This window comes from Apostichopus japonicus, chromosome 16 (genome assembly GCF_037975245.1).
Source record: "Apostichopus japonicus isolate 1M-3 chromosome 16, ASM3797524v1, whole genome shotgun sequence".
Lineage (NCBI taxonomy): Eukaryota > Metazoa > Echinodermata > Holothuroidea > Aspidochirotida > Stichopodidae > Apostichopus > Apostichopus japonicus.
In genome coordinates this window covers 2,069,180-2,088,409 of record NC_092576.1, presented here as the reverse complement: position 1 = coordinate 2,088,409, position 19,230 = coordinate 2,069,180, and the positions used below count along the sequence as shown (strand labels likewise).

At 36.3% G+C, this 19,230-nt stretch overlaps 2 protein-coding genes across 9 annotated transcripts in view; one reads left to right on the top strand and one right to left on the bottom strand.

Annotated features, from left to right (window-relative positions):
• Positions 1 to 19,230, bottom strand: part of LOC139983661 (very-long-chain 3-oxoacyl-CoA reductase-like) — a 262,428-nt gene that overhangs the window by 185,022 nt on the left and 58,176 nt on the right. The window contains exon 10 of one of the 3 annotated variants that reach the window (XM_071997371.1): positions 3,029 to 3,159. The exons of the other annotated variants lie outside the window; for them this stretch is intronic. Coding sequence (XP_071853472.1) covers positions 3,049 to 3,159 — 111 coding nt within the window. The 3' untranslated portion in view covers positions 3,029 to 3,048. Of the gene's footprint in view, positions 1 to 3,028; positions 3,160 to 19,230 lie in introns of those variants that run through there. 3 annotated transcript variants of the gene reach the window in all.
• Positions 1 to 19,230, top strand: part of LOC139983648 (uncharacterized) — a 180,711-nt gene that overhangs the window by 124,297 nt on the left and 37,184 nt on the right. The window lies entirely within an intron of this gene.

Genomic DNA, 19,230 nt, shown 5'->3' with positions numbered 1-19,230 from the left:
GCAATGGAGCCAATACAAGGCAACATAAAGCCGTTTTATTTCATAGATCTAACAAGGCGAACTGCTCAGCATGGTGGAAGTTAGAACCTTCCGTAAAATGCAGCTTTCATGAAAATGTAGTATACTCAGACCCGTTGCTAGGTATTTTGAGTTTAATGGTCACCAACAATATAATGACGAGCACAAACCCCATGTCCAGTTACTTGTGAAGTAGTTTTACACATGATCGGAACAGAGGGGAGAGAGCTGGGGAGAGTACATTCCTGAAGCCCAGGCTCGCTACGGGTCGGAGTATACTTAGTAACTTAAGAAGGTAAACTGTTGTGTTTCCAAATGAAGTACTATATCTTGTTCACAAACTAAAATTCTGCTTTAAAATACATTACAATAACTTAAACGAATCGAAACGTACTGCGTACTTGCTATTTTTCGTTTCTATGTTTCATTTTGTCTATTATGAAATAAAAATATTTGAGGAGGTAGTGTCACTATATCTAGTAGACTATGGTCGAAATATTTCAAATGTTTTTGATACTGTAATTGTTGTTATTAAAAAAATATGTTGCAATATGGTTGCTATGGCAGGTAATTACAAAAGCAACCATATGTTCACAAATGTTATACAGTACGTATTCAATTACATTTGCAATTTAAGTCCTAGCTTCTCGATAATACAGTTTGTCAGCACCAAGAAGAATATTGCCACAATGTGAAGTATTGTGACGTAGTTTCATAATTGTTCGTTACACGCGAAGAATGATGATGACAAACTAAAACGTGAGCGATGGAGGAGTTATTTCCTTGGCCGAGTGAGCTCTATTCTTTATTTTTTAATCTGAACTATGAATCACTACAAGATTAGCTGATTATACAGATTACAGTTTGCTGGAGGCAAATCTTGGTTGTGGTTTGCTCTCTAGAAGGGTGTTTGAGGATCAGGCGTGGACCCAGAGGTGTGACTAGTGTTCACTCCACCCCCGTTTCTGTCAGAGTATCTGCTTATCTAAAATTGCTTCAAAAAAATTGCTTCCTAACCTAGCAAGCAACTCTACTATTAACCAAAACTCTGCAAGCGGCCATACATCTGCAGTAGAGAAGACGAGCTCTAGAATAAAATTATATTTGTTAATGTCCATACATTACTTAGGTAATGTTGGTTTAGCAACTTTAGCTGACGTCTTACTGAGAGACCGGTCGATGTTTTCATTATGCGAAGCTCTTAGGAGAGCTTGCTAGACGCCCCTCCCCCCCCCCCACACACACATACACACACTCATGGGATTATTTGATACACCATCCACTCTTAAACTCATAGGCTGTGGATCCGTTCTGCACGGATGAGATTAGCGCGCCTCCTGCATTAGTAGATTAGTAGACTGAGTAGAACATGCGTGTTACATTTTAATGACTTTCATTGCTTAGTCATGTCTTGTGTACTCCGTCTTGTTATTTACCATAAAGATTACAGGAGAATACTGTGCGTTTTACTAATTTTGATGAGCTTGTGTGTTGTATCTTTTTAAAAACAGAAATTGAACTCATCTTACCATGATTTAATTTATCTCGAGGATGCGTTATACAAGCACATGCCAGTTCTTACATGATATGCTACACTCTAAATAGGTACATCGACTGATAATGTATACTGGCTACTTGAGAAAGACAAGAAGATTGCAGTGTTTTCAAGACCTTTTTGGGGGGAAACGGGATGAGTTGAGACATTCCCCTCAGCAGGCAAGGTTAATATAGATGAACAACGACGCTGACAAGTGGATAATATAAGCCATATCGACACAAAGTCAAGCCATATGCGAAACTCAATCATGAACAAAAGGACCTGAGCACTGGAAACGAAAAGTCACTATTGTCAACCGACACCAACAGATATGCCCAACATCCTGAATCAACGGGAGTGTAAAGCCAGCATATGAAAATGACGATTGGCACACATTGCAAATCGGTCAGAGTCAGTAGACCACCAGTTTGCAAACTTTTTATCATGCAAAATACAGCATTTGTTTCTTATTTTTTTACGTGACGAGAAAGAGGATAATTCCCCATACGCTCCAATAAATAGTTCCATTCTATGTGGTAATCCAAATATTAAGTTGCGTGCACATATCAAAAGTGGTGAGGGAGGGGAATTCAAAGTCCCCACGACTGTTTAAAGTAGAGGCCCAACTTTTGTGCGAATATAACATTTTATAAGGAGTGAGCTGCCCTCGGGTCATGTAAGCCGGTTAGTAGCCTACTTTACATGAAGAAACCAGTATGGTTAGATTTCTAATACGGATATCCAAGATCAAGTGGTCCGAATAATCCAAGTTCTATTGCATATACTTGTCAGAAAGCAAACAACCAAAAAAGGACAAAACAAGTTGTAAGTTCAGATTGAAATATTCCTGCTCTCATATTGCAATTTGAAAACATTCATCATATCCATGCACACGCCCAATATGATTCATATTAAATGATTGTTCTGATGTGATCCTAAAGATACAAGCATTACAATACACACCTAACAGATCAAGAATGATGTAGTATACTTCATTCTGCTCTGTATTTTTCCACTTATCCTTTCTCTATTACGAGCTTGAAAATTATAAAACTGAATAGCTTAACAAAACAATGTAAAAAAAACAGTCATAACAGATCTAACAAAATGTGACCTACAAATGTATGAAAATATACTTGATCAAATATAAAGATATTCCTAAAAAGAAGAAAACGGAATTAACGGATAAATTATATGTATCCAGTGCTAAGGTCGAGTGGTTAAAAGTGGTGACATTAAAACAATAAAATGTAGCATCTGGGAGGTCGTGGGTTCTATCCCTAGCTAAAAATCTAATTGATCTAAACTGTTCATCTTTCCTAAGCCAATGAAAAAGTGTGCAATGAATTTCATTTTCAGGTCAAGTGTGCATAATTCCGTCTGATGCCTTGGTTGGAAACAACATAGACGTATATATTAATTACTTCACATGAATAACATTGCTTTCTTCTGATCGTTTAGGTCAAGCATGATTGAAAGTCTTGTTGGCAAAATCATTGCGACTTTTGCTGCTTCTTTTTCAGAGCGTACTTCCGAAGCCCCTCATACATGGAAAGCTGTACATAGTCGCTGATTACCTCCGGAACATAACTAACCACGGCACCCTGAGGGGAGAAAAAAGACAACGTAAGGTTAAATATAGTACGATTAAATCTTAAAAACAAAGATATTATCCAAAACCATTACATAGTTGTTTTTTCCTTCTTTTGCTGGGCGTCACTTTTCTTGATATAGTGAGTATTCGTGGTACTTGACTATTGATCCAGGGTACGGAAAACATAATTGTACTTGTTTAGCAATTTGGATGAAATGAACAGAATGCACAAGCAATAACTGAAGATTAGTCATATGCAGAGTACAATAACTCACAGACAGTAATGATAACCAGAAAGCCAGCAGTGTTAGTGATTCCTTACCTTATAAATGTATACTTGTATTAAATCACGTGATTGATAGAGCAACTGAGGAAACTGTGTCCTTAAGTCAAATACCAGAACATCATAGCAGAAAACTTCGACAGATAATAGTCATTAGGGACAATGGCGACCCTCTCAGCCACCTAAAACAGGAAAGGTCAAATCCTATGACAGTTAGTGACAAAGAAAAGCCATTCATCATAGAAATAATTATATATGCAAGCTTACAAGGTGTAAAGATTGTGACCTCTGTTGAATTCAAATAATCGATTGGACGATATCTGTCACTAAATGTACTTTTTGTAATAACAATCATTAATGGGGCAACTGTGATGGGTTAAGGTCAAGTACTTGTTGTCAAGTTAAATTCCCGAGGTCTGTAATATTGGGAATTCACGGTAGTTTAAGATATTTTGCATTTTTTCAGATTAAACTTAGATACAAATTTAATATTAAACACCATATGAAACATATACCAATTATGTATGGTGAAAGCTGGATGTATACCAAGATAGTGAGAGCAATGGAATGATACCTTGACTGACATGATGTAAACTTTCAAGAATTACTAATTAGGTTCTTAAAAATGCAAATCATTGTCAATTGCGTAACAACAATTGATATCAATTACGAACTAACCAATTATGTGCTTTACTGTTCATCCAGTCCTTGCACAAAATATCATGCTGAAACCCAAAGCTAAGCACTGGCCACTTCCTAAGAAAAAAAAAAAGGTTCTCGGGGATTGAATTAATGCTAACCTTAATCAACCATTGACTTGAAGCAAATTAGAAGTTTCAACTTGAAACAAAATTATCCGTCTACTTAACAACGGCAGGCTACACACTTAGTTTAAAGTTCCTGAAACTTATACTATTGTGTGAATAATGTCCTTATACTTTGACCCGTGCTGTCCTCAGATGACCTTTGACCAATACCAACAACAATCCCAAGGCGCTTCTGTCTAAAGGGAACCTACATACCAAATATGAAATGTCCAGTTATTCTTCTGAAGTTAGAGTGTTTACGAGCAAGTGTCACACATACGCTGCATACGCACGCCACCACCATCGCATATATCCCCTCTGCCCAAGGAATCAGAAACAGATAAAGGCGTACTTATATCTAAGAATTCAGTCATCTTCTTTTGAACTGATGGGTGCAGAGTATATACAGATGACTAAATACTCTTTAACCCATATATCATTTTTTATGTCATTTCCGATACTTATAAATTCACATTCGACCATACTTCCTATTGCTTTCATGAAATCAAAACACTTTTCCTACTTTCTGTAGATAGAATACCAAATTTGAGCTCTCTACCTGGTACAAAGACTGAATTTTGAGCTTTCACAGTCGGAAATATCACAAAAATCACTTTTCGCGACACGCTCACGCACAAAATGGCCGTTTCGACCATATTTTAACAGGCCATATTACGAAAACGACATGGAGTATAGTTTGACTAATTTGTATGGTGTTCGTTTCGACCATACTCAATCTTTCTTATGAAATTACATCTAAATCTGAAAGGGTCACTTTGGGACCACTGGTTGACTTGACATGGAATGACCCTACAGTATCTGTACTGTTCAATTGTTACAGTAGAGATAAAACCTACGCCAGCTGGTGAAATGTTCATTCAGTTAGTACAATCTCTTCAAGATATGTTTTTTAACTTTACAAGTGTGATTTCAAACGCCCACAACTACGAAAAATAAGGAAATTACATGAAAGGTTTGGACAGACATACATTTTGAAGGTTTGTTGATTTAAAATCAGACTATTTCAAGGAAAGAAGATGTATATATGTAATACTTTCAATTTATTTTATCATTGCAAGCCCATCAGTTACAAACAGACAATATTTCATAAGTGACACGGCAAATAGATAGTAAAATTAACATTCTAATATATAAACATGGATATTGTAGGGCAGAGTTCGTAATTTCAAAAACAGGATAAACAATCATCACAGTGTCCACCATGTGAAAGGATTACCGGGGGAAACGTTCCTCAGATGAGGCAAGCATAAATTTTAGTAGCCAAAAAGAACATTTCCTTCATATTCACGACATGTTCTGACTAGTTTACTAGTAAAATTTCATTAATTTCATAAAGTTTTCTCTAGGCATGACCAAGACAAAGTCTCACCACATTTCACGAAAGTTAAAGTTTTATAGTATGAAACATGTGACAAGATCACTGAAAGGAGAGGGAGAGGGGAGACGTTCTTTACAAAGATGAGGTAAGTGTATGTTAGTAGTCATTACTAGCCTTTAATTTGCACATTTCAGAAGGGTTTCAAAATGTTCTGACTATATATGTTACTATCGAGATGCAAATTTAATCAAACTCATCTGAGCAACTTTTCATATCAGAATCTAATATGTATTACAGAGTAAATAAGGGTAAGTAACACCAAGACAAAGATGAGGTAAGCATATGGTAGTAGTCTTTCCTTACATTCTCTTCACATTTCAGAAAGTAAACAAAATGTTTTGACTATTTTACAATTGAATTTAACTAAAATTAAACAGTCCTCCAGGCCACCTTTTACGTCAGGTTCTGATTTGTAAACATTACAGAGCCAGTTAGTCATTGTTTTGGGAAGTAAGTAACCTCTAATTTTAATACCAACTTATTTTATCAAAATAATCTCAATATACAACTTTTCTGTTATTTCCCTCCCAATATGGTGTTCTTAGTTTAAAAGAACATTCACAAGGCACAATTATGTTGTATGAAAAACTTATGACGTATAAAATAAAATGTGTTTCTTATGTGAAATTAAACTGATGTATAAGTTAACACTTGAGCTTTAAATATGTGACAGTTTGCTGCATTCGATCGTCAAAATCGTCCGAAGGGTTTTTCTCGTTGCTTCAGAGAAGGAGCACCTAAGGATGTTGTCCACGACCAATGACCATTGACAATATACAATGTATACCAAGTATGTGGCTTGTGTCCATAAAATAGATGTGATTGTTTTTGGTATCCATTATAAAGTAACACTGACTTACTGTTTGCTAAACTTGGCAGTCCAGCAACTTTGGTAGGTTTGAAGTCTTCATATTCCAATTGATTTTGCTCTTAATTGTTAAAGACTGACTAATTGCCTTAAAAAGCCAGTAACATTTATAAGTTAAAATCTTTTGATTTCATTTAAAAAATCCATGTGTTTAACACTTCCACATCTAAATACAAGAGATCTCAAAACATAACCTTTTCCCTCGACTGATGACTGGGGTAGGGTGTGTGGGTTTAGGGTGTATTGACATGCTCAAATTTTAATAAGTAGTTTTACAGTCATCCGGCAGAGCAGAATTTTTGAAAGGAGGGGTTCGTTTTTAGCAGATTCGAGAGGTCTTCCCAAGCAAAAAAAAAGAGGCCCAATGATGCATTTTATGGCATACTTATAAAAATTAAAATAGGGTTTATATTAAGTTAAGTCTAAGCTCGCGGTTGTTCTGATAAGTAATAGCTACTCTATAAGTTGTGTTAATTCGAAACGGTGTAGTCTCCAACAGTCACACCCCTGGATCCACGCCTAATTGAGATGACGGAAATCTTCTCCGTTTACTTGAACAAATATCAATACGGTACGGTCATTATCCAGGGCTAACTAAGTATAGTATATATATATATATTGTTTTTATCAGATTTGAAATTTAGTCTTTACCTTACCAATCTGTTAAATCGCGCTTTAATTAACATCATTTATATTTCTATAAAGCAGTACATATGTTAGACTAACTTAAATTATACTTCATATTTTGTTGGAAATTAAATATATCAATATACTTTAAGCATAAACTTTCCACCAAAATGATGTACATAGCGAAACTATGTGTACAGTTACCATAATTCTGCAGCAGCCATATTTTTTGTCAGCTCCATGCCAGACCGTTATATAATATGGCATAAACAAGTTCTGCATCGAAAAAAATCGCCGTACTTTACCTACGTTTTATTGTTTGCTCTCATTCAATATAAATAGGTGTTTGTTGTTTTCGGTTGACACTTCGTACTACTGATGAGGTTTAATTTACTTTGGACCTGTCGTGTTCGTTGTTTCAATATTATTTACTGAAACCTGAAATTATATTGGTGATCGGTTAAGGATGAAACTTTACTTCTGGCACCAATACACCTTGTCTTTGTGTGAACGAGACATTTCTTAGTTAACTCATTGAGGCATTAATCTGACGGGTGATAAACTGACGTGGTTTTGATCACGTTATATAACCCATACGTCATCACCACCATAATATATGCACTGCCCGCTTATGCGAAAGTCAAACGTTGACCATACACTATTATGTAGATGCCAGACACAATCCATAGTTACACAGCATATTATTATTTGTCACGATCGCCATTATATCTTATCTAGATGTTTATTTTGTGTTTTGCAGTTTCAATTTTGATGGACTTTGCCTTTGATTGAGTGGATCCACTATCATAACACCTGCTTACACAAACTGAAAACAAGTCACCGGTGTATCAGATAAAAACTTAATTAACAAATAACAAATAAAATGCGTCATATATAATACTTCTTATTATTGTTATGTTATGACTTCTTCGGTCGTTTGAATTGACATTTAAAATATATTTCTTTCAAAATTTAATAAAGATTTAGTGATATCTTATGAAAACATGTTCATATAAAATGATGAAATGAAACAAAAATTCGTTTCTTCAATGCAGAACTTCTTTATGCCATATTATATTACGGTCTGGCATGGAGCTCACAATAAATATAGCTGCTGCAGGCGAAGGATAATTGTACACATAGTTTCTTTATGTACATCATTTTGGTTGACATTTTATGCTCAAGGTATTTTGATACCTTTAATTTAATTTTATGGAAGATAATTTAAGTTAGTCTAATATATAAATAAATATGAACTGCTTTAAACAAAATAAAAATGATGGTAAATATAGCGCGAGATAACAGATTGAAATGGTAAAGTCTAAATTTCAAATCTGATAAAAACAAGTTGAATTACTAATTGACGAATATGTTAATAGAACACCGAGGTCACCTAATGACCAGTGAGGATGACTGAGTCTCCATTTGGATATAGTATACTTAGTAAGCCCTGGATAACGACCGTACCGTATTGATATTTGTTCAAGTAAACCGGGAAGATTGCCGTCATCTCAATTAGGCGTGGATACAGGGGTGTGACTGGTGGACACTTCACCCCCGTTTCAAATTTACACAAATTATATCGTAGCTATTACTTATTAGAACAACCGCGAGCTTAGACTTATCTCAATATAACCCCTATTTATATACATAAATATGCCATAAAATGCATAATTGGCCTGTTATCGTGGGAAGACCTCTCGAATCCGCTAAATGTGCCCGATCCCACAGCTAACCCCTCCTTTCAAAAGTCCTGGTCTCCTGGGTGACTGTAAAAAAAAACAATTAAAATTTGAGACTGTCGATGCACCCTTAAATCCCCACACATCCAACCGCCATTCATCAGTCGAGGGAAAAGGTTATCTTGAAAGATCTCTTGAATTTAGCCGTGGAAGTGTTGGACCGCTGCAGCATTTGTACCTCTCCAATTGTTCAACCTCACACAAAGTATTTATGAGCAAACCTTTGCGCGTAGGCCTAATGTATCGTCTACTTTGGAGATGCCTTGAATGGCTTCTACCATCTCCCTTCATACGATCAGGCCTCTTCCTAAATCAATCGGGGGATTTTGAGTTCTTTATTATTTATAAGCACAACTTTTCCTTCATAGATATTTACACTATATTATCTTAAAAATATGTCTGAGAATCTAATACTTACTACTATAGACAATCAATATAGTCTAACTATGCATCGCAATGCGCCATTTGACGTCTAAAATTGAAGTCATCCCTGTCGGAGCACTCCTACACCCTATACATCTATGTCGATAAAATGAGACCAGGACAGCTCCCCTCCTTAAAATTAAATCCTCAGTACGCCGCTGGAACTTCCTTAAAGATTCAACCCAAAACCTAAATCATTGTATTAAGTTTGAATTTGCCACTCCCTCAAAACCACCACCTGTGAAATACTGTGCACACCGAAGTTAAACAAACTGTCAGGTATGTCACTCCGTTAAAGGGGAAGAAGACACAAAAACAATTCTCGTTCTTTTTTTTTTTAATTATTAAAATTCTAAGTCAACAAGGCTCTGAAAATCGTAAATGTCAACAAAATGTCAAGTATAATTTAATTATGTCCAAAGTATAAACTGCTTTAAAGAAAATGGACATGATGGTAATGATAACGCGATATAACTGCTTGGAAAAGTAAAGTCTAAATTTCAAATCTGATAAAAACAAGTTGAAAAACTAATTGACGAATATGTAAATAGGAACATCTAGCTCAACCAATGACCAGTAAAGATGACTGAGCCGTTTAGTTTTCACCCAGATGCCATTTTGGTTAAGGAGTGTTCACTGGATACCGGCCGTACCCGTTTTGCTATTTCTTGAAATAAACGGAGGAGATTGCCATCAGTTTAATTATGCATTTTGATACTCATCTTTCTATCTGACACGATGAACAAGTTACCCCTCAGGTAGGTCGATTTCTTTAACATTAATGGAATTTACTATTCATGCATGGTGTGTGAAATGGCGGACCTATCTACAGTAATGCATAAAATACAGTATATGTTGTACTATAAACATGCAAATATAAAGAATATCGAATGCCGGTAAAACTTTATATGCTGATATTTAATAGTTGAAAACAATCTACCCGCAGAAGAGGTAAATACCTTGATAGTTACTTTCAATCTACACGAAATTCACTTTTAGAATGTAGAAATCGTATAAAAACATAAATGTCATCATTCCTGAATTGTGTTCCTTTTCCAGAACAACTTGTTAATGATAATTTGGTGAAAATTTGTAATAAAAATCTACATTGAACTTTATTTAAAAACATAACGGCCACAGATATCATAAGACATCATTTGTCGTTGAAAGTCTTAAGTAATGACATTTGCATTTTTTCAGTTTCTAAACATTAATTAATATAACTGTAACCATGATATAAAGTTGGACAATCATAGTAATGCTAAATGTTAAACTTCGATCTAATATCACAGCAGTTATAAGTATACAGAAAGAAGATGTTCAGAAAACCAAAGTAATTATTGGATAGGAAAGGAGTTAACTAACAATGACACAGAGGGTATTTGTTGACAATAAATTTTTTCGTAAGAATAATTGTTAACTAATATCATATAAACATTTCTAGTCTTTAACGATAATTGGATAGTGTTGTTAACTTCTTCTTTGTTTGTTGCGCTTAAATGTTTTGAATAATTGCCTTGATTAATATCAACATCAATGGTCACCACTAGTTATACGAATTATTTCAAACTACAGTTACATTTTTATTATTGTTTTCTAAATCCAATCTACCCATTGAATGTACCCTTCATGCCAATTATTGGCTAGATTATTACTGTAATACTGAATAATAACTGTGATAGTATAAATATAGGAATGCATACGTTGTAGTTATTCTTGTTATAATTAATGTTAATGCATCAAACAACACACTCATATAGATTGATCTAAAGTGATAACGTGCTTTACAAATATTACTAATAAAGCAGGACACAAATACAATGAAATTCAACACCGGACTTCCATGAATAAAAAGTATCATACGTTAAGAATAATAGAAGTATGCAATAACATGTAAAAATAGTTTTATTGAACCTTTCTACATCATGTTTCTCAGAAATGTCTATAGCTAAAAGGGTTTTCTGTAAATCTTAACATTATCCAAATATAACTATACTACACATTTAAAAATGGTCTTCAACTGACATCTGATTTTCTTAGTATTCAAGATGAGTTTGTTTGTATTTGCAGTAGACATTTATATCTTCTTCTTCTATATATGTCACTACATCATATGATTAAACGTTTGCGCAATAGAAATGGTATACTATTTGAAAGATTAAGGTAAAATTTATAACATACACCCAATGTTGCTACCAAACTTATTTTGATGCCTGGTAATATCACGATTTCATCTCTAGATCTTAATAATTCTCGTAAAATAAGCAATTATTAAAATCTCGGATATTTTATAAATATCAAAGTTTAATATTTCCTCTCGGCATGTTTGTGCAATACGCTTTTAATGTCTGAATGGTGTTTATGATATGAACTTAGGTTAATACCCTGTAGAGTCTGTATTTATTTCTTTATTTTACAAAATTTCTCTAGCGCCGTATCCAATCAAAAATTGCTCTAAGGCGCGTTACAGTAATATCCATACAAACATGATATACAAATATATAAATCGATAATGTAAGGTATGAGAAGGGTAGAAAATTTGTTATATACAATCTGACAATAAATTCTGTTTGATGCTTTAAGACAAGTTTCCCTCACGTTGATTTTGATCTTCAATACCAAACTGTTTAAATGTTTGAATAGTAAAGTTTGAAGTATAAAATCTGATGAAAAGCAATTAGACGAATATATAAATACGGAGCTCGAGCTCAGTCAATAACCAGTTTTAGATAACAGAACGTTTACATTTCTGTTATTATACCGTTCGCCATTTTGATTAAGTTCGTGGAGCTTAAATGCTCTTATCTCCATTATGTAGTTTATTGTCATGATTCTGATTTATATGGTAACTACATTAAGTTATTTCTCAGGTAGGTCAGTATCTTGTGCACTTGTTGAATCTAGTGAGCAAACATTGTTTGCTACTGCATTGGATCACAAGGCCATGCACCATTTAGCCACATAGGAAATTTGTTTGATAAGGAGGGTGCCTCATATATTAATTTATTAATTGGATTCCTAGGAATCTAAATACCTGGTTTTTGAAACTGTATTGTTAGTCAGGATATTTGGAAGGCAAAATTTTAACGATAATTGGTTCTGTTGTGTACACAATTCGGTAACAAAGTTTTAAAACACATGTTTTTGTACGATTCTTTGCTAATAGCTGAACATTGATCCCACAGAAGTGACTGTTATAAACAAACGATATTGTAAACGAACTTTCATGAAACAGTTATGAAGGATTAAATGTGCTCTGATGATTCAGGTTATTGTTATACCGCTCATGTACAAGTAAATATGAACCGTATTTGAAATAATGTATAAATACTGTTTATTTGTAGTATTATTATAGCTATGTATTTGTACATAGAAGACTGTGAAATATAAACTATAGAATCACGAATGTTAACGCTGCTTTGGCCGAGTGGATAACGGCGGTGGCATTTGAAGCAATGAGGCTTATCAATCCGGAAGTTTGGGGTTCGATCCCTGTCCGGGTCATAGTAAGGTGGGTTTTCCATGCAAGAGCAATGTACGGTTTTACCATCTGAAATGACTTTCCAAAATAAAGAAAAAATATTCCAAATTTGAGATGAAATGTTGAATTGGAAGCCACCCGACGTGAAAGGTGTAATTAATAAGCCCCTGCAGGCTTCTCACAAATTCCTAATCGCTTAGGCGTCGTAAAAATACCTGCCTTATTATTATTATGACTTACCAACGTGCTCTGCGGTGCAATATGATTTGCTTTTAGCTAGTTTAGGCTATTTTTAACATTTTAAGCTCCTTTTGTCGAGTTCTTCGATATGTGATACGTGGTTTAGTTGATAAACATATGTAGAGTGTCTAAGCTTAGTTACATGTCAATAAGCTGTATGTTTTCAATAAGGTTACATCGACTTTGACTGAGTTTCTTCCGTTACTTGTGAAAGGTAAAAAGATGGGAAATCGAAGTTCAAAGAAGAAAAGTTCGAAGAGAAGACTTAAAACAGACACACCACCAGGAGCTATTCGGAACTCACTAACACTTGAACTAGGGGATGCGTTGTCACCAAGACAATCATTACGAAGTGATGCATCTGCCTCACAATTTGAGAGAATTCCACACCGTGAGACCGCCGCGACATTGTCTTCAACAAGTACAAACCTCCAAGCATCTGAAAAACAAACTACCCCTGCAAGAAAGAAGTATTCAGACCCACTGACAATAGAAGGTTGGCAATATTGTTTAGTTTTGCAGCATCACATGCGAGTGCCTTACGATTTCTTGGTGACTATAGTGACACTAGTCTTACTCGATTGATTGAGGGACTGGAGGGGGAGGAAGAGGAAGGGGCAAATTAGGACAGATTACTGATTACTTTTTCAATCAACAACTAATCTCTTCGCCATCTGCACTGCGTTCTTTACTTAGAAACATTGTTTTGGTAGGAATGCCGTTCACTTTAATGTGGAGATTTCAACTTCAAACGTCAGTATATTTTTGTCACATGATTGCATAATGAATAAAAACTTGAGTTGTGATGCAATGTAAAATGGCCCAAACTTGTCATTTAAAACATAGTCTCACAACTGCATTACCACATATCACTTTTTTTTTGTACGTAATTCAATTGCTAAAACCTTGCTTGACGTATGCGTCTGGTCTATTTTCATGTTCGCAAAGCTTTAATATGTCTAAACCATCTACCACATTTCTTGTTTGCAAATCAATTTCTTTAACTTAAGGTGTATCTTAAACTTATTTTATATACACGTTCCATGAAACAGCCATTCGATCGAGGCCTTTATGATTAGGAAGTAAAAGCTCAGATTCACACCATACTCCTATAGTTATTAGCCACCTACCCTTACACCATTGAGAAAAAAATAAAGAAACAAAATGTAAATTGAATTAATTTGAAATATGGATTCTAATGAATCTAAATGACGAAATGGAAATGATAAAAAGTGTACACCAACTCCATAAATACTCACGTTAATATGCGTATTATATTTAATAATTGATTTTCCAATTAGGACACCGATTTGAATTTCTATCATATTACTTACACCAACAGTAAGAAACTCTCTAAGATGCGTTGTTAGATCAACTGAACAGTCGGTTCTTCAACAATCAATGATTGCATTACTTTACTTATAACCAAAGAATCTATATTGTTGGTGGCTGTGTTGGCCTGTTTGTTTCGTTTATTAATTATTGTTTGTTTTATTTTTCTCATAGATAAGAAACAAATACTAATCGATGGGCTTAAAGAGAAGTATAAACTTTATTATGACTCCGTAAAACCTTTACCCTATATACAGGACAGACTTTATTGTGTGAATACGATATTTGTTGAGAGTGGTGTGGTTGCATTGAGTGGTACTGTTACATCGAATGGTAAAGATGCACCATGGGAACAGTTAGATTCTTACAAGAACATATTCAATGATCCCCATAGGAGGTGTAAAAGACGTATCATCGAAGGAGAGCCTGGGTATGGGAAGTCTACTCTTACCCTGCTATTAGCATATGACTGGTGTAATGGTGTCCAAGGTTCACCTCTCGCTGACGTAGAAATTCTTATTTTACTCAGACTTAGACAATTGGGTAATGTTCCGTCAATCTATAGAGCGATCAAGCGATATCTGGTGCCAAAGGAATACAGGGTCAAGGAGAGAGACATCAAGGAAATACTAGAGAGTTGCAAGTTAGTAGCATTCCAGTTAGATGGCTATGATGAATACCCAGGCAGAGACACCAACGAGAATAATGTATACGGCTTGAAAACAGGTAATGGAGAGGAAAATGACGTAGAACGCATTATCAAGTACAAGATGTTCCAAGAATCTGACGTGACCTTGACAACCAGGTATCTACCTAATGAGTATGACAGAGCCAAAACGAAACGATTTAAACTTACTGGTTTTGATGAGACTGCGCGTGATCAGTACATCCGTAAGGCTGTTTGTGGAGATGATGAGGTAGCTATTGCTAAAGTTAAGAAAGGTCTCAAGGAAAATGTCATTCTTGATGACCTCTGCCAGATTCCTCTCTTGTTTACTATGTTTTCTCACATGACTCATGAAATAGAGGGTTTTCAGAAATTTAAATCTGTTACTGAATTCCTTCGCCACGCGATGAATTGCTTTCACAGTCACACGAGAAACAAATCCAAAGATTTCAATGCTAAAGAATACTCAAAGTTCTTAGAACATAATCACAGTGAACTTGATAAAATCGCTTTCGATGGGCTTAGTAAAGAGAATCAACAAATATCGTGGAGCCAAGTAGAATTCCTCCAGCGACTCGGTCAAGATTTTTATGATCAGTACATTCTTGTTGGTATCCTAGTAGAGGAGGAGATGTATGATATTGCAGATGGACAGACACGTGGTAAGAGCGATAAGATGAAGATTGAAGTAAGGTTTTACCATAAACTATTCTGTGAATGGTTCGCATCATTTCGTGTGGTGGATATCCTCTGCAAGGTGGAAGATTCAGCTGACCTGGAACCAATTCTTGGGAAGATGGATCCATTTGATCTCCAGTACGTATTTCGATTTGCTTGTGGGTTGAATTCCACCGCTGGCAAGAAAATCATCAAATATTTGAAAAGCAAGAAAGACGGAGACAAGTTTGCAATCCTTTGCATCTTGGAACAGAGTGGAAATGTTGAAGACATCGTTGACACTGTCAAAGAGCTTTGTTCTAAACGCATCACTATCAGTGAAGAGCACAGCAAGTTACTGCAGAGGTCGACCATACAGCTCCTGCAGATAGCATCAAGTCATGAAGTAAGTATACATTATATGATGATGTCACCCACTGTTTTGTGAAGTGCTAACCGAGAAACATTTTCCCCTTTATGATACTTTCTAAAGCGCAATAGGACTATCGGATTTAATTAAATTTATATTTGGTAGTTATTACCGTGAGAGAGGTCCCACTGTAGTCATAGTATGAATAATGGTCAATATTTGTATACATTTGCATTTACACTACACTAAGATAAAGGAGAGAAATCCACCCTGCAGCATGTCAGTATTAAATACCACTTTATCAAAACCGTTCAACCAAATTGTTTCTCTTATACATAATAGTGCATATCTCACGAAATCAATGCAAGTTCATATTCTATGTTACAGTCAACATAATCAAAATAAATGATATGGTTCTCAGCTAATCAGCCTCAGCGGTACCTCATTTTGGAACCGTTATGAGACAGAAGTAGAATTGTACTTGTATGGAGCATTAGTTACAATTTTGCTTATTGACTTTATAACTATTAATAAGCAGAGGTATTTAATGATAAGAACTAGTATTCATCGATCCAAAGTCAAGTTTAAAAACATATTTGGGAATAGTACGAAGAGTAACAGTAAACATATTCAGCTTGTGTACGGAAACAGATCAGGTATCTGTAAGAACAGGTGAAGCAAAAGTATGAGGAATTGATGTCATGGCATACGCAAGCCTTAGACTATGTAATCGGACATTAAAGCGTTCTCTAATAATAATAGTAGCATGGCACTGTCATAGCTACTCAGTACCTTGGCGCTGTCACAGATATTTCGTACATTTGTACTGTCACAGCTATACAATACCATGACACTGTCGCAGCTACTCAGTATCTTGCTACTATCACAGCTACTCAGTTCGTTGGTTCTGTCACAGCTATTCAGTAACCTCACACTGTCTGAGTTACTCAGTACCTTGGTACTGTCACAGCTCCTCAGTACGTTGGTACTATCACAGCTATTCAGTAACCTGACACTGTTTGACGGACTTAGTAACTTGGTACTGTCACTGCTATTCAATAAATTGGCACGGTCACATCTATTCAGTACATTGGTACTGTCACAGTTATCCAGTACATTGGTACAATCACAGCTATTCAGTAACCTGACACTGTTTGAGTTTCTCAGTATCTTGCTACTGTCACAGCTATTCAGTACCCTGACACCGACTCGGCTTCTAAGTACCTTGACACTATCAGAGCTACTCAGTAATCTAGCACTGTCACAAATATCCAGTGCCCCTGAGACTGTCCGGTATACTAAGTACTCTGGCAGTGTCACAGCTACTTAGTAACTTGGTACTTTCACAGCTTTTCAGTTGCCATGGCACTGTCAAAAATGCTCAGTATCCTGGCACTGTCTCAGATGTAGGTACCCTGGAACTATCACAGCTAGTCAGTACCCTACTGCTGTCACAACTACTCAGTGCCCTGACACTGTCGGAGCTGCTCGGTACCTCGCACTTCCAAAGTTACTCAGTACTTTTACATTGTCACATCTTATCATTACCCTGGTACTACTACAGCTACTCAGTATGTTGGTACTGTCACAGCTACTAAGTAACCTGGCAATGTCACAACTACTCAGATCCCCTGACATGATAAGAGCTACACTGTACCCTTTCCCTGTCACAGCTATAGTCAGTACCCTGGCACACTCACAGCTACTCAGGACCTGGGTACCTTCAAAGCAACCCAGTACTCCGACACTGCCACAGCTAATCGTTACCCTGGTACTACCACAGCTAATCAGTATTTTGGCACTGTCACATATACTCAACTCCCTGAAAAGAGCACAGCTACTCTCAGTCAAATGACACTGTCACAGTTACCCAGTACCTTAGCACTGTCACGGTCACCCAGTACGTTGGTACTGTCACAGCTACTGAGTACCATGGCATTGTCACCACTACTCAGAACTCCTGGCACGGTCAGGGCTGTGAGATCGCGCTATCACACCCGGCACAGTGGGTCTTTTGTTTGTAAATGCAATGATTCTTACTTGTATGCAGCTTGTGGGAAGTATTTCATGACAGTCAGTTCAGTGGTGATCTGCAGTGGCGTAGCTAGGATTTTTTGAGTGAGGGGGCCATGGGGGGCTGTTCTTTCTTGTGGGGGGGGGGGGGCAGGAGGTTTCTATCTAAGCGGAGCGCCACCTTGGTTGGCGCTGAGCGTACAGAGAAAATTTGAGATTTCAGCACGCCCCAGATCGCAGGAGATGGCACCTGTGAGGCAAAATAGCAACCAAAAAGATGTGCAACTTTGGTGACAGAAATGCAAAAAAGTTTTTTCTCTTTCATGCTGGCTGGCCTTGCCAACTCAGCCAGACTATTAACTTGAGGGAGGTTGGCATCATTTGTTGTTTCAAGGTGTCAAGGCCTTTCTCCCAACTCAAACCCTTGTGGGCTACCGGTAGGTTTGCAGGATATGCCCACATGTGGACGTAAATAGCATTAGAGGAAGGGGATGGAAGACTAACACCCATCGATGTTTCGGTAATGGTCCACATTTATTGGGTTTCTTGAGGCAGCTGTCATCAGAATCTGCGTTTTTGTGCCAATCGATGACCGATAACATGTATTGGTATGTAAATTTCTTCTTCATATATCTAGCAACACTCTAAAAGCAAATGAGTGGATTTCATTCCATTGGAGTGATCACTGGACGCACTTCAAATTAAGAGTGAAATTTAACTCTATTGGAGTTAACCCTCACTCCTAATATGAGTGAATATAACTCTATTAGGAGTTAAGATTTACTCCAATGGAGTGGAAATTCACTCTTATACCGGAATGTGCACAGTGATCACTCCCATGGAGTGAAAATCACCTATGTTTTTATCAGTACAGTACAGTGCATATCATCATAGACGTACGTACGTACGTACTACGTACGTTCGTATATCAGACGCACTTGATACCCACGATACGATACGGTCTTGGAGAAATAATTTCCACTCATCATTTTTTAAGGCGATACATTAGTGAGTAGTGAACAGGCACAGCCGCATGTTTGCAGGAATTTCAGAATTCCCAATATTTTATATCTCTACCAGCAGTGGAAAATCATATTCGACAGTTTCGTGGGCATAAAAAAGTTGTTTTGTAGAATATTCAATGACATATCAGGGGCGGATGCAGGATTTGTG